The sequence below is a fragment of the Crocodylus siamensis genome, chromosome 1 (assembly GCF_052110815.1).
Source record: "Crocodylus siamensis isolate JL-2025a chromosome 1, ASM5211081v1, whole genome shotgun sequence".
Lineage (NCBI taxonomy): Eukaryota > Metazoa > Chordata > Crocodylia > Crocodylidae > Crocodylus > Crocodylus siamensis.
In genome coordinates this window covers 124027029-124042382 of record NC_143395.1, presented here as the reverse complement: position 1 = coordinate 124042382, position 15354 = coordinate 124027029, and the positions used below count along the sequence as shown (strand labels likewise).

Sequence of the window (15354 nt, the reverse complement as noted above, 5' to 3'; positions counted from 1 at the left end):
TGTCTATGAAAACGTACACAGTGGAAGATTTATCTCAAGTTTAACACCGCAACATGTCACACGTGGCAAATATTCAAAAAGGCCCTTGTTCTACTCTCACTTCTGTTGGTGTCAGTCAGGAACATGTTAGCGCCAGGCTAAAACTGGTGCAAAAGCAGAATATGTGGTCCACTATGAACGCACCTGCCCCCACACACAGAACAAGGGCGGTTTCCTGTGCTGGTATAAATCAGTGACTTCATTGAAGATACAGTCAGTTACGCCAAGTAAACACCTGGCTGAAGCCCATCAGCTGGCGTACTCTGCTATGGTTTCACTGAAGTCATTGTTATGACACCAACTTACCCCAGCCAAGGCGTTGGCCCTGTAATTGCATGTAGTAGGAAAGACATCATACATTATAAAACACAATTCCTTTTCCTCCTAAAGCTGAGCACAGTGGTTCAGACTTTGCCTTTGGAATTAGATTTCCCTTCCTTATTGTCAGGGCAGGGAAACAACACACATGCATGCACACTTGATAAGATATAGACACTAAAAGTCAAACTACATGTGTTCTGTATCGCTGATCCACCTTTTGTTTTTGTTTCAGATTGCTCTCCTACTGGCTGAAGCCCTGACTTGGTGGTTTTGCTTCCCAAAGGAGGATATGTAAATGAGACGAGACGGAAATAAGCTGCTGAGAAAAAAAATGTGCAAGCTACTGGAATCAGCGGGGGTTATGATGACAGCATGGGGTCCGTAATGTTGTTTCCTCAAGGTACACTGGTCATGCCAACTGGTACTCAAAGCAAATACTCTTTACTCAAAAGACCTTGAAAGGTCTTTTGTAAGGTCTTGAGTACAAGCTAAGGAGGAAGGAGATGGTGACTGGCAAGGCTGATTCATCACATTTACCAGGAGTAACATACTAATTCCCTCAAGTGACCTAGAAATTTAAGTAACATAGTTTGAAATGTCTTCCTCTTCATATCTTATAACTAAGAAGAGTCATTTGACCCCTATACTGCTGATTTGGAGGAAGGCATTGTGGTTACTGTCACTTTTCTCTCCAGGATGGGTACATGTAGCAAGGAATGTAGTATCGCAGACTAGCAATAATGCCTTGTAGAATAGATTAAAAGATATCAATAACTGACAAAAGTCAGGCTTCTAAGATATTTGAAATGTCAGGAATCTGCATTTGGCGTTAATGCTCAGACGAAGAGAGAGCTTACATCAAAGGCTTTGAAAAGCAAGTGAGGAAAAAACAAGAGAGAAGCAGATTTTCTTTTTCAACATCAGATTATGCTACTGAAATATGCTAAATTATGCATAAAACCAAAGCTGAACGTGAAGAGAGGCCATTTTTTGGAAAGTGATACATCTGTATCCAAACAACAGACAGACTTATTTTTTAAAGGATTTGTATGAAATGTCTGCTACATATTTGAGAACTGATCTCTGGTAATTAACAAATCTGATTTTTATCTGATCTGGCATCAGTACAACCTGGGGGTTACAGTGGACAATAAGGTGAATATGATCCAGCACTGTGCCCTTGTTGCAAAGAAGGCTAATGGCATACTGGGCTGTATTAGTAGGTGTTACCAGCAGATGAAGGAAAGTGATTATTCCCTGCTATTCAGCACTGGTGAGGCTGCAAATGGAGTAGTGTCCACTGCAGAAATGATGTGGTCAAATTGGAAAGAGTCCGGTGGAGGGCAATGAAAATGGCTGGGGCAGCCTTCAGCTACCTGAAGGGTGCTTTTGAAAGAGGACGGAGCTAGACTGTTCTCAGATGACAGAACAAGAGATAACTAGCAGCAAGGGTGTTTTAGGTTAGATATTAGGAAGACATTTCTCACTAGGGTAGTAAAGCACTGGAACAGGTTACCCAGAGAGGTGGTGGAATCTCTACCCTTGTTAGTTTTTAAGACCTGGCTAGGCTTGGCTGGGATGATCTAGTTGGGGATGGTGCTGCTTTGAGCAGGGGGTTGGTCTAGAGGACCTCCTGAGGTCCTTTCCAACCCTCATTTTCTAGGATTCTGATTATTCAATATGGGATACAAATAATTAAGACTGTGTAATAAAGGAGCATGCAATGTGGAGTCTGCCTCAAATTAATTAAATTAATGACACTGGGCTTAATCCAAAGCTTTTTTGGGATTTTATATTAGCTTTTAGATTCCTTGTTACAACCCATTCAAACTGTGATTATTTTTGTGTTTAACTGAAGCTCTCAAATCCTTGTGTGTCAAAGGATTATTATTAACCCCATTTTACAGAGGACAGATGTGAGGCACAGAGCAATGAAGCTGACTTGCCAAATGCCAGAAAGTGGCTGGATCTGGAAGTAGACTCCAGGACTCCCAACTCCAAGTCCTATACTTTTGTGGCAAGACCATCCTTCTGACAACAGTATCTGAAACATAGCCGAGTTTAAAAAAAATCTCTTTTCACAGTTTGTAGTAGAAAAATATATCTGCTAGGATTTACATAATGCACATATCCTCAAAACACAGAACATGTGTTATGTTGAAGTGCAGGAAATATCCTTAGGTAGGCTGTTGCAGGAAAGTAGTAATAAAATATTTGCCAACACATCTTAAAAAGCAAGTTCTGACTTCCCCGATGACCCACAAAGTGAACAGCCCCAATTTTTATGATTGAGACTCAGCATACTTAAAGCTTGGTATTACCTCGATGACTGCTACAGGCTATGTTTCACTCTGTACATTTGCTTTGCCTAAAAGACCCAAAACATTTAGAACACCTACGTCCCCCTGACTAATACCATATATGTATGACTTATAGATCATGCAAAACAAACAACAGAACATTTTTCCATTTTTTCTTTTTGAGAAATGCTTTACAGTCTTGGGTTGTAATCTGACAGCAAAACTTCAGCACTTGAAACGTTCTATTTTCTTTTTTCATTTTTGTTGCACAAGGAGTTGCACACAGAACTGCCAAGCAAAATCAACTACATACAAAGTAAAGACATAACATAGGGTATCTCTGATTTTTATCTAGATTGCATATACCAATATCTACTGCCATATGTTAGAGAAGCTTCATTTATTCTTTTTATACACACACACACATTCATGGTGGAAGTGAGGTATGATGTGGAATGTGTGTGTGTGTTATTCAAACACTTGTCTTTTGTTGTATCTTGGTACATTTCATAAGTGAAAACTTTTTCTTCTAGAACTCAGACAAACATGCACATACAGGGTCTGGGCTTTGCCCTGTCAGTGAGGAGCAATTCCATCCCATCCCTTGGGCTTCAAAATGTGTTTTTAATCAGCAGAAATGTGAGAGGCACAAAACAACAATGGACTGAGTAACTTTATAAATGGAAATGAGATGGTGCAATGTTGTTCCAGGCAATAAAGCTATACCGATAATTTAGCCCTGCACTTCATCATTTTAGCACTCTTTTTGATTATTTTTAAATGAGATGTACAGTTACAGTCTTTACATCAGCAATATAAAAACAAACGTCTCATGGGTTTGATCTTCACCCCACACATAACTGGCTTCACATTTTTGTACCCAACAATTTGTTAATGCATAATGTTACAAGCACGTATTAGTTCATTTGTAGGGACCTACCAAATTCATGGCAGAAGCAGACTGTGCAGTGGCTCCTTTAACTTTGCATGTTCCCCTGCATGCCCTTGCCTCTTGCCCTGCCCCCCCGTTGCTGAATAGTGGAGAATCCCGCTGCTCCCTCCTGATCAGGGAAGCTAAAACCACAATTTTAAACATGGTGCCATTTTTGCCTCCCTAGCATATTTAAAACCACAGTTTTTACCTCCCCACTGATCAGGAGCAAGCTGCAAGTGGGGCCCCACCACCAATCGGGGGGGGGAGGGGCGCAGGGAAACCTGCAAGATTAAAGGAGACACATCACACTCCATTTCTGCCATGAATTCAGTAGATCTGTAGTCATTTGGTCTTTAAATGACCGGTACATGGGTTTTAAAATGGCTTAATAAGGCATCCACAATTTTACAGTAACTAAAAAAAGGGAGGCTTGGTTTTGAAATTCTGCCCAATGGTTTCCCTGCCACACCCATGCAGGCCATCTTGATCACATGATCACTTGAACAATATGAAGAAACTAGAAATCCTGTATGCAAATCCTTCTTGGGTTTTGCTATGCACATGAACAAACATGGGTAAAAGTTACTATGAAATCAATATTAACCCCTTACTCCACTGAGGATTTGCAGAAAATGTAGGGATGAAAGCACGGGCGGATGTAGGATTTTGAAAAGGGGAGTGCAGATGGTGTTGTGCAGAATCCTGCATAACACAACACATATTTCCCAGTTAAAAAGAAATGAGAAGCTTTCCTAATATACTAGGAGCTAAGGGCTATATTATTCATTTAAAACTGAAGCAAAAACAAGTATAACTTGATTGGAATATACTTTGCTATTATGTATAACAAACATAACAAACTAGGCAAAAATAATCAATGATGCTGTTTCTTTAGTTCTGTAGTCATTAGAATTAAATGTACATCTTTTTTCAGATTCATAAAACAGGATCTGGCCTCCCTGAGCATCAAGGCAGTGCATCCAGTGCTTCACTGAAAATTATTTTCACACCAGCATTAATGTTTTTAGTTAAGAGTTAAAAACAGTGTGCAATGCTGTTAAATAGGAGCTACATTTCCAGGAGCAACTAACAGACAGCAGAATTGCTGAAGAAAGGAGTTTGATTAGTGAATCAAGACTATTATAAGAGAGAGGGTCATTAGCACCTGTGGAACAAAGTGTTTAGAAACAATCAAGTAGATTATAATGAGCCATGAAGTCAATGGACTTGCTGCTACTCAAATAGAAATGCTGCTGTTGCTGCATATTTGGTTTTAAATTTTGGGTGGAGCAAAAATCAAAGGGGGTGCAATCGCACCACTGTACCACCCCCTGTATTTGCCCTCAGATGAAAGTAAAATTAAATACAAATTGCTGTTATGGATGTGATAATTGTTATCAGCTTACCCTTTCTTAATGCTTTTATTTCATGTCCCTCTCTCTCTTCTTTCTCTCCACCAACACTGAGTTCTCCCAGTTTTCTGTTGGTGTTCACTATCCCGTCCACTGGAATTCCTGCAGTGTTGGACTGAAACACTATATTGAAGTAAGCCTTGGACTTCATTCCTTTTCTTTCTCTCCTTTCCCTTGATGCCCTATATCTTTTTTTCCAAATGTTTCTTGCTGCTTTTCCTCAGATTATTTCTCACTGTCCCTTCTGACATATTCTTATTTGCCATATATTTCTCTCTTTGAAAACTCCTCCGTAGCAAAAGAGCCTGCTAAGTAGAGAGTACTGTGTAGGTCTCTGCCCTCAACTACCCTTTGTCTGTGCTCCCACTTATCTTCAACTTCATGCCATTGCAGCCGTAACATATGGCTGCCTTTGCCCCTGCAGATTACAAAACAACACTGAGGCTACTCAGTGCAGTGGTGGAGCGTATGAGATGGAAATGGCTGAGCTTGTCTCTTTGGGTTTGCAGGAATGGTGGATAGTAAAAATCTCCCAGCATCTTTTCACCAATAAACTAAGCACACTTCTGCTGAAATCACTGACAGTCAGAAACCCTGGCCCTGTTAGTTTTTGCAAAGCCACTTTGGTCTAGAGTACACTTTCATAACCATGGTATAGGGCTCTCTGCAATTGCAGTGCTAAGGGCATCACAGGGATGGCCGTGCCCAGGGCAGCGGAGGCTGAATCCATAGCTGTCTCCCCAAGATGCTGACTGAAAAGGGAGCTGCTGTACAGGACTGAACAGAGCATTCATTTTACCAGCAATGAGAGCAGGGCCTGTAAAAACAACTGTAGGCACAGGCCAGAAACATCTGGTGCGGAGGACAGTTGAGCAGTGAGAATTGCAGAGAAAGGCAATGCACCCATGGCTGCTTCTGCTGAGCAGAGGCAATAGAAGCAGCTGGTGAAATGCCTTCCATTAGGAGCTGAACCTTATGAAGGAAAAGCAAAGAGGAAACCTTACAATTATTCTGCAGTACTCTAGGATGGGCAGTTCCAGTGGAGCCATTTTCCAGGACTGCGTCATCCCACTCTGCTGGAAGAGCTCAGAAGAACAGCTCATGCCTATGGTACTAACTGGTATTGTCTAATTGTTTTCTATCTGCTTGTATCCCCCTGTTGTTTCATAAGACAGGGACCTGCTCTGGAGCAGGGGCTCCCGTTTAGATTTGTGTTTGTACCACAGGGGGCCTGGACCATGAGGAGCTCACAGGCTCCAAGGTAACACAAATGAATGTCATCAACATCATTAACAAAGGCGGGGATTCCTTAGTTCAGAATCCCCCCCAGAAGCTGGCCTTACCTACAGCCTATATGACACCAAATACAATGGGGATATAATGGTACCACTAGTTTTTTGGACAATCGCTGTCAAATCTTACCAGACTGCAGTGTCAGGCCATGGTATCTAAGCTGGCTTTACAGCCTACCTGTGGCCACATAGAGCTCCATAGAAGCTAATTTAATGGATGGATAAATGCTTGGCTGCTGCTGGCTGACATTAATGGCAGCTGCAGGAAGAGGCTAATTGATGTCTAAACATGATGACCCACAATTGTGTGTGTAAGTCTGATCCTTTGCTCTTGTCATTGCGATGCAGCTTGGTGTGGGGTGGAGGTGTGTGTCAAAAGCCACAAATGCCTCTGATTTTATTAACATTAAGGCCTCTTTACAGTACTCCAGCAATATACTTTGGACCTACCATACCACAGTCATGCAGGGATTTTGATAGGGTACCTGAAGTTCAAGTTTGCTGTATTTTTGTCTCTCTTTTGTCACAGTAAATCTCTTTTTTCCCCCTTTCTTTCTCAGAGCATTTAAAGGGCAAAAAGAAAATACCCTAATGGGTGGTGGGATGCAGCATGAGGCCCATTGCTTCCACGAAAAATAGACAAAGGGGGTGGAGAGGAGGAAGAGGAAGGGCTTTAACAGCCATGATCAAGTTCCTTTTGCCTCCTTGATTTCCCATAGTTGAAGACAATGAACTTTTCTTTTGGAGAGATGGGTGGGAAATAAAGGGAACAAGAATAATAATTTCTGTTAAGTGTGATAGCTGTTAATTCTTAAAAGAGGTCATTCAGTGAGATTTCAGTGATTCCACAAAAACTGTACCTATACATTTAATCTGTTTCAAGTTTCTGGCCAGTTGTGGCCTTGGCTCCACCACGATCCGCTGGCTGGGAAACTGGCTCCGTGGTTGGACCCAGAGGGTTGTAATTGATGGCGGTCACTCATCGTGGTGCCCTGTGACCAGTGGGGTCCCTCAAGGCTCTGTCCTTGGACCCATACTGTTCAACATCTTCATTAATGATGTGGACATTGGAGTCAGGAGTGGACTGGCCAAGTCTGCCGATGACACCAAACTTTGGGGCAAAGCATCCATGCCAGAAGACAGGCGGGTGATCCAGGCTGACCTGGACAAGCTCAGCAAATGGGCAGACGAGAACCTCATGGTGTTTAACACCGAAAAATGCAAGGTTCTCCACTTTGGGAGGAAAAACCTGCAGCTTCCTTATAGGCTTGGCAGTGCTACGTTGGATAGCACTACAGAAGAAAGAGACTTGGGGGTCATCATTGACCACAAGATGAACATGAGCCGGCAATGCAATGCTGCGGCTAGTAAAACGACCAAAACACTGGCTTGCATCCATAGATGCTTCTCGAGCAAATCCCGGGACGTCATTCTCCCCTTGTACTCGGCCTTGGTGAGGCCGCAGCTGGAGTACTGCGTCCAGTTTTGGGCTCCACAATTCAAAAAGGATGTGGAGAAGCTTGAGAGAGTCCAGAGGAGAGCCACGCGCATGATCAGAGGTCAGGAAAACAGATCTTACGATGACAGGCTGAGAGCCATGGGACTCTTTAGCCTGGAAAAGCGCAGGCTCAGGGGTGATCTGATGGCCACCTATAAGTTTATCAGGGGTGACCACCAGGATCTGGGGGAACGTTTGTTCACCAGAGCGCCCCAAGGGATGACGAGGTCGAACGGTCACAAACTCCTGCAAGACCGTTTCAGGCTGGACATAAGGAAGAATTTCTTCACTGTCCGAGCCCCCAAGGTCTGGAACAGTCTGCCAGCGGAGGTGGTTCAAGCACCTACATTGAACACCTTCAAGAGTAAATTGGATGCTTATCTTGCTGGGATCCTATGACCCCAGCTGACTTCCTGCCCTTTGGGCAGGGGGCTGGACTCGATCTCCCGAGGTCCCTTCCAGCCCTAATGTCTATGAAATCTATTAAATCTATGGTCTGCTGAAAGAACAAGCATTTATCACTAGGTAGCACTCAACTATTTCTGTTTTTTATCACTTCTTTAGAAATGAGATGTATCCACTTTACCTTAAGTAATGTGTTCAGTTTGCAGTAGGATTTCAGATGTGGGTGCTTTTTATTTCTGTTAATCTCATCTATGCTGCATTGCATTTAGGCTCACAGCACTCAGAAAGTGGCAAACTTCACACATTTGTTATTGTCTAGCATTAAACTTTTTAAAAACAAAAGTAAAATACCTCTCTTTGGAACAAACGTTATGAATGAGCAGCTCAGACAAGCCAATCAAACATGCAACTCTAATGTACTGTCCTATCTGAAGGCTCAGAGCATTAATTGGAAAGATGCAAATGAAAATGGAGACAAGTGGTAAAACATCCCTTTTTTTTTATGCTTCATTTTACTTCTGTGGCTGAAGCATTAACCAATGGTTTAGACTCCCTGCTTGCTACTAACTTAACACCAAAAGAACTGTACTTGGGCTGGGTCAACACAAATCACCCCCCAAATTTCTCCGTTTATTTACACTGTCACAATGGTGCTGGTAGTAACAATACTACAACCCTGTGGTTGCTCCTATTTTCACTAGCATGCTGTCCAATCCTGCTCATATCTGGCCTGAATGACACTGGTTAATCTGGCCAATACCAAAGCCCTATCTATCTGGGGCAGGCCTTGGCAACATATATACAGCTTGAGGCCTGGATCCGGCCTGTGGAGCCAGAGGGTTTTGTCTGTGGTTGCATTTGCACCAGGGACGAGCAGCTGGAAGCTGTACTGGTGCCGCTGCCACTGCTTCCCACCGCATGCTCTTCCTGGATGCAGCATGGGCAGGCCTCCAGGTGTGGCAGAGCTTCCAGCTGTGCCTATGTTGCAGCAGGAGGCAGAGGGGATGGGAGGAGAAGCAGCAGCAGCGTGCATGCAGCTTCCAGCTGCCCTACCTGTGCTCAGTTCAACACTGGCTGGAAGCTGCACATGCAGCACAGCTGAGGTGTGGGGGGCTGGGAGAAGCTGCAACAGTGTAGGTGCAGCTCCCAGGTGCCTGGCCCTGGTGCAGATGCAGGCAAAGTCCCCTTGCTTCTGGTACACCCCCCAGCCCATGCTGGATTGCAGCTGGGTTGTTCCAACCTGTGGCTTATAAAGGTTACCAACCATTGATTTACAGTGTTTTCTGCATTGGTGCAGTCCTCCCAAAAAAGGTAGTAAAGGTGGAAAATATAGGAGGAAAAAAACCTAGGGGTAGAGTATCTCTTCCTTCTTTCACCATGCAGCAGACACCCACCCACTCCCTCTAAAGGAAAGGACTGCTTAAAAATCAGGTTAGGGTTTAGCTAAGAGTTACCTTTATCATTTAGTAAAACATTACTAGGAATTAATACTTGAATATTGCTTCCCACCATCCTGTCGGAATAATCAACTCCTAAATATGTCTTCCTTATGTGATGAAGAGTTCCAAGTGGGTTATAATTCAGCATATATTTCTGAATGCATTGTTATGCAAGAGAAAGAGAGGCCATTACCATAGGTAATGTGGGAGTGGATAGATTACTGCACTAGAAAAGCTGGAATGAAACATTAGTTTTTGTGACATTAGGGAGTCACATTTCAAACTTGGATTATAATTGTATATACTTTACCTGTCTGTCTGAAACTCTCCTCCATATATTTGTGTGTTAGAGCAAGCTATATGAACAAGATGAGCAGTATGATGGGGGAAGAGGGTGGGTATTTGCAAGTACCTTTGCGTTGGAGAAGGGAAGAGGATGCCCGCTAACAGTGTAATTATGCAGTAGTTCCAGAGAAATTATTATTAGCTTTTTATGGTCACACTAACAAAACCAATGATCCAAAATGAAACAGCAAAAATTAGTGCTTGAACAGTATTTGTCAACAAGATGATCACCAGTGAGATAGTGGATGCATCTAAAACCACGCAATTCCTGAAATTCCAACTCCCAGTGACTGTAATAATGAACATGCTCTATGAAACCCCAAATCCACTCTAATAAGAATTACAGGGGCTCGGCTGGTGAGCAGACATTAGCATTCTGGGTATGCAATAACACCTACTATTTCAAAGAGTGGGCGTGTGTTTAGTTTGAATACCCACATAACAGGGGTGCCTCACACCTTGAACCAACAGAAAGAATTACAGATAGTGAATACAGGTCCATTTCTTTGTGTTGGTTATTGCTTTAATAAACACCTTGTGTGTCATTTTTTCTAACATCCAGTTTATGGTCCCTGAACTTAGCAATTAGAGTGGATAACTCATAGTCAGAAGCGTCATCAGGCAATCACGTCTTCTCCTTTCATGATTCTCTATTTTATAAATAATCATCTGAATCTATTCTCTGGGATCTGATAGAAAAGTATTTCAACAGGAGAGTAATTTACCACATCAGTTGAACAACAGATTAATATTAAAAAAAAAATCACAATAATCAAAGTAGGGAGAAGAGAGTAACCATTATTGCTCTTTTTTGTAATTAGTTTCTTTTCTGGTACCCCACATTGAAGCTAGAACATTATTCAAGAACACCCATCACAGTGCTTAACAAGATTTAATGTACATTTATTCTTAACATGTGGAACATATAAAGATTTTATACTGAATAAATGATATTCATTAAGCCAGAGGAAAAGGAGGAATTTACATCAAGTTTTTTTCTTTTTTAACTACATTATCTTGAAATACAAATGCGGATTCTCATCACTGAAAAATCTTTGAAGTTGTTCTTCCTTTTTTCTGTATATATTTTTTTGTCTGTAGACTGGTAACCATTTTCTTAGATCAATCCATACGTAACCATTTCCACACCTTGATTTATAAAGCAAATTGTGATCGGCTGCTCTCCCGAAATAGAGCATGACTTTATACATACAGAAACTTGTACATTACCCTCGGTTTTTTTTTTTTTAGTTTTTTTTTTTTGGAGATATGGCCCAAAAATGAAAGAAAAAAAATAATTCTACCATCACTTTGTAGTTACCACATCATGAAAAAGAAACTAAAAACTTTGTACTTAAAAAAAAAAAAAGATGAGGGTATGTTTAATGTACAACTTCTATATACATCACGGCCCTTAGGCAATAAAAAAATATTTAAAAAATGATTAAAGGAATTGTGAAGAACTGTCATTGTGGAAGGTCGAACAACGGATGCAGACAAGACAGTTCTGGTGAGGAAGCAATTTACGTTTATCGTCAGGTTTGTATTTAAAATCTTTTAACTTTAAAATTTTTATTTTTTTTAAATTTTGCTCCTACCCTAATGTAACCATTTCTCCTGTGGAGAAACCAATAGCATTTTGTATTTTGACTACTGACTCACACCCTCCTTGATCCCCTACACCTACATCACTAGAATCTTCTATTGCACAGAGCTTTGGGTGATGGTTTACATGTTTTTTAAAACTTTTTCCTTATCTGAAAAAATAAAACACACAGGAACTTGGTATGTTGGTTATTTTTCACCTTTTCGTTTCGAAGTGGTGAGATTTTCTTTCCCCATCGCACAATGATTTGCCACAACATTTTTTTTTAAGTCACTAGTTCGCTTCCCAAAAAATATGCAATACAAACATGGAAAAGAACATTGAAAAGGATAATCTATGGAAAAAAAAAAGTGTGACCTTTGAATGTACTAGACAGCAACTTTGGTTAAAAAAAATAAAATAAAAAGATGCACTTATACACATAGACAGCAAATATTAACTTCGTAACTGTTCAAATTAATAATTTCTTTAATTCCCAATTGGTAAATAGTGAATGGGGCAGAGGAGCAATTTTTTTTTCCTTCTTCCTACGCTGGATAAACAAGAACAGAAAACAGCCAGTTATATGTGACCCTCTAATCTCCACTCACACATGCTTGGCTTCTCACTTATGTCATAACTGCCCAATCTGAAAAAGTACATCACAGATGACAGATGCAACCAGAGAGTTCAGGACAGCAGATATTGAGATATCCAGCAAACGACCCTCGTGCAATAGGAACTCTGAACGGTTCTCGTCCACTCTAGCCATGGCCAGCAAGGCCTTGGCTGCCCTGCACATCATGTCTACGCTAGGTGGCTCCAGAGGAGGCGGCTGCATGTGCATGAGGTTATGTTGGCTCTGCTGGTACTGGGCCATCGTGACCCCATCTTCCAGGAAGCTTATCAAGTTTCCAATGCTTCCCTTCTGCACAGCTATTGCCCTTGCCGCTAATGTGTCCCCCTGTGCAAGGTTTGATAAGAGAGCCATGGACATTTCTCGGCAGACTGGGTTTTTGCGGTCCCCAACGTACCTAACTAAAGTAGCGTAGAGTTTCTCCTGACGACTGAATGGGGGAGTGGCCAAGATAAGGTCCACATTATTGTCCTGGATGCTGAGCTTACACAGGGTCTCCAGCACAAGTCTTTGAGGTGATAGGACTGAGTTGGGCCCCACGGTTGGAAAAGGATCCTGTGCCTCTGCAGATGGGCACACCATCCAGTGCAGCAAGCCATCCAAAATTGGCAAACAGATGCTTTCTGTGTAAGCAGACAAGTCTAGCTGTCCAGAAATGTTGGCTAATGTGACCAATGTATTATCCCTCAAGACTTCGAGGCAGTCCCACCACCACTCATCCTTGCTGCAGGCCACCCCTTTGTCCTCCTCATCCTCTTTCTCATATGTCTGTGGTGCTCGCTTTCTTTCTGGATGCTCATGGTGAAGAAGGATCAACTTTCCCAAGATCAGCACCAAGCCTGGATGTTTGGACATTTCGGCATCGTTGCCAGGCACAAAAGACAAGCTACGAACAATATTTGACACACAGATGCAGCGCTTGGCCAAGGAGTCTTGCCAATGAGTTATGGCGCATAGAGGAGTCTCATCCCGGCTCCTTGGCTCATCCTCTAGCAGTTTAATATTCCGGTGGCTTTTGGCTTGATGGATTCCAAAGGGAAATTTACTGCTCTCTGCCTGGGAACCAGAGCTTGAGTCTTCAGGCAACGCTCCTGGTCGAGCTGAAAGGACATCATCAATGGTGGCTGTTATACTTTTTTCCTGTTGTTCTTCAGATTCACTTTTCCCCTCCAAATCCTTCTTTTTGTTTGGAGAGTTCAAGGGAGGAGGTGCTTTCCTGCGTGGAGGAATCTCCATCTTGCTTTCAAAATGAGTCTGGATGTGTTCAGTTGTGTCACCTCCACCAAGCTGCCAGTGGAGGAGCCCACTGTCAAATTCCTGAACACGTCCGAGTTTGTCAGATCGGTCTACAACAAATAGATTATTTTTCTTTACAATCTTTATTGGCAGCTTGTCAAATTTACTGGCTTGTTTTGGCCTCTCACTTGGATCAGCAATGGCACCAGGAGTGGAAAAAACAATGCTCTTTTCTTCTCCTTCAGATTTTTCATCCTCTTCCTCCTCCTCGTCATCAAAATAATTAATACATTCATCATTATCCTCCTCTTTCACAGTGTCCTCTGCTAAGGACTGGCTGTCATCTTTCTTGGCTGTGTTGTGATCAAGTGCTTTTTTTCCTGGATCTCCCACTTCATATTCCATAAGGATTCCAAAAATGTCAATCAGGCATTTTCTAAAATATTCCACCAAAAGCTCAAGAAATCCAGATAACTGAGGGGGGAAAAAAGTAAAAACACACAAAAAATTAGATGAACATTTTAGACTGCATGGATCTGTGTCAAGAGCTGCAATTATACTTCTGTAAACACTTTCACTTATCTTGTAAACTATTAAAAGCCACGCCTTGAACAGTAAACATCTCCTGAGAGAAATCCTTCATTTCTGTCCTCTCCTTATATACAGCTAGATCCTTGCATAGTGCAAACCATAACAATTACTACTATTCATCGTCTCTGAAATCAACCTTCCAATGCCTGGAACTACTAATTTTAGGAATTGATCTGTTTTGTGGTGAAGGCAAATAGAATAGTTTTATGTCCTTACATATTAAGAAGCTGTTACTGGAGGGTGGTTTTCTGTGCTGTAAGTCACCCTCAAAAACAGTATCCATTTGTGTTTAACATTCTTGATTAATGTGTAATGATTGTGTTCCTAGAGGGCAACACATGAATTCGTTTTTGATGGTCATCTTAACTGTGGAATAACTAACCATGAAAACATATACTTTTCTTTGCAATACTCATTCATATTCAATTTGTATTTTACCTACAGTTTCTTTTCTTGAATTGACACTTTTGTCCATAGTCTATGTTTCTCTCAAGGCTTCCAAAGCCCTCAAGATTTAAAAAAATAAATAAAAACCAAATGAAAAACAACAAAGAAAAAACCAAATAAAACTAAACAAACCCCCCTCCCCCCACATTAATAAAATTACCAGACAGACACAATCTTGATCACTGGTCAAATTAACCTAAAAAAATAGTAATCAGAAGAGTCATAACTATCTGGTCTTCTATCTGAAAGAAACTGGAGGTTTAAGTTTAGTTCTACAGGGCCTATGTCTATATTAAAAAAAACCCTAAAACCAAAAAATCAAAACATCAATCTAGCTTATCTACTGGTAAACTCTGCAAAGACAACAAAGACCATTGGTCATAAACACAAAATCATATTCTAGTCTATGTATATCCGTAGCAGGGCACCAAGGGTGTCTGCCTCCATAAGGAGTTGGGCAGACCTGCAGAGCTTGTAGCAGGTGCGGCCAGGCCTACTTAGGGAGTCAGCAAACTCAGGAGCTGGCAAATGTGGCGGATTAGGAGGGCCACATGACTGCTGGGGAGTGCCTGGCTGGAAGAGAGCTGGGCTGGGTCAGGACATAACCCCAAGCTGGAACTGCAAGATGGCCAAAATATCTGAGGAGCTGCAAGAACAACACCTGCCAGCCACAAGACTGCAGCTCCTGAGGGCCATCTGAACCACCTGGAGGTTTAGGGTAGGAACTACTGGAGAAGAGGAGGTTCCTGGGGACCCAGGTGGAATCCACAGCCTGTAAGAAAGAGGGCTGAATACTGAGGCCTAGGAGACCTGAACCAAGTTGCCTGGAGCAGCTGAGATGGAGCACCAGGCCAGGGCATGCCGAAGGAGCAG

At 42.0% G+C, this 15354-nt stretch overlaps 1 protein-coding gene across 16 annotated transcripts in view; it reads right to left on the bottom strand.

Moving 5' to 3' along the window:
• Window positions 1-10858: 10858 nt before the first annotated feature.
• Window positions 10859-15354, bottom strand: part of ARID1B (AT-rich interaction domain 1B) — a 446992-nt gene continuing 442496 nt past the window's right edge. For all 16 annotated transcript variants that reach the window (XM_090041894.1, XM_090041757.1, XM_090041776.1 and 13 more), the window contains one exon: window positions 10859-13917. In XM_090041894.1, the coding sequence (XP_089898020.1) occupies window positions 12205-13917 (1713 nt within the window). In that variant the 3' untranslated portion in view covers window positions 10859-12204. The remainder of the gene's footprint in view (window positions 13918-15354) is intronic.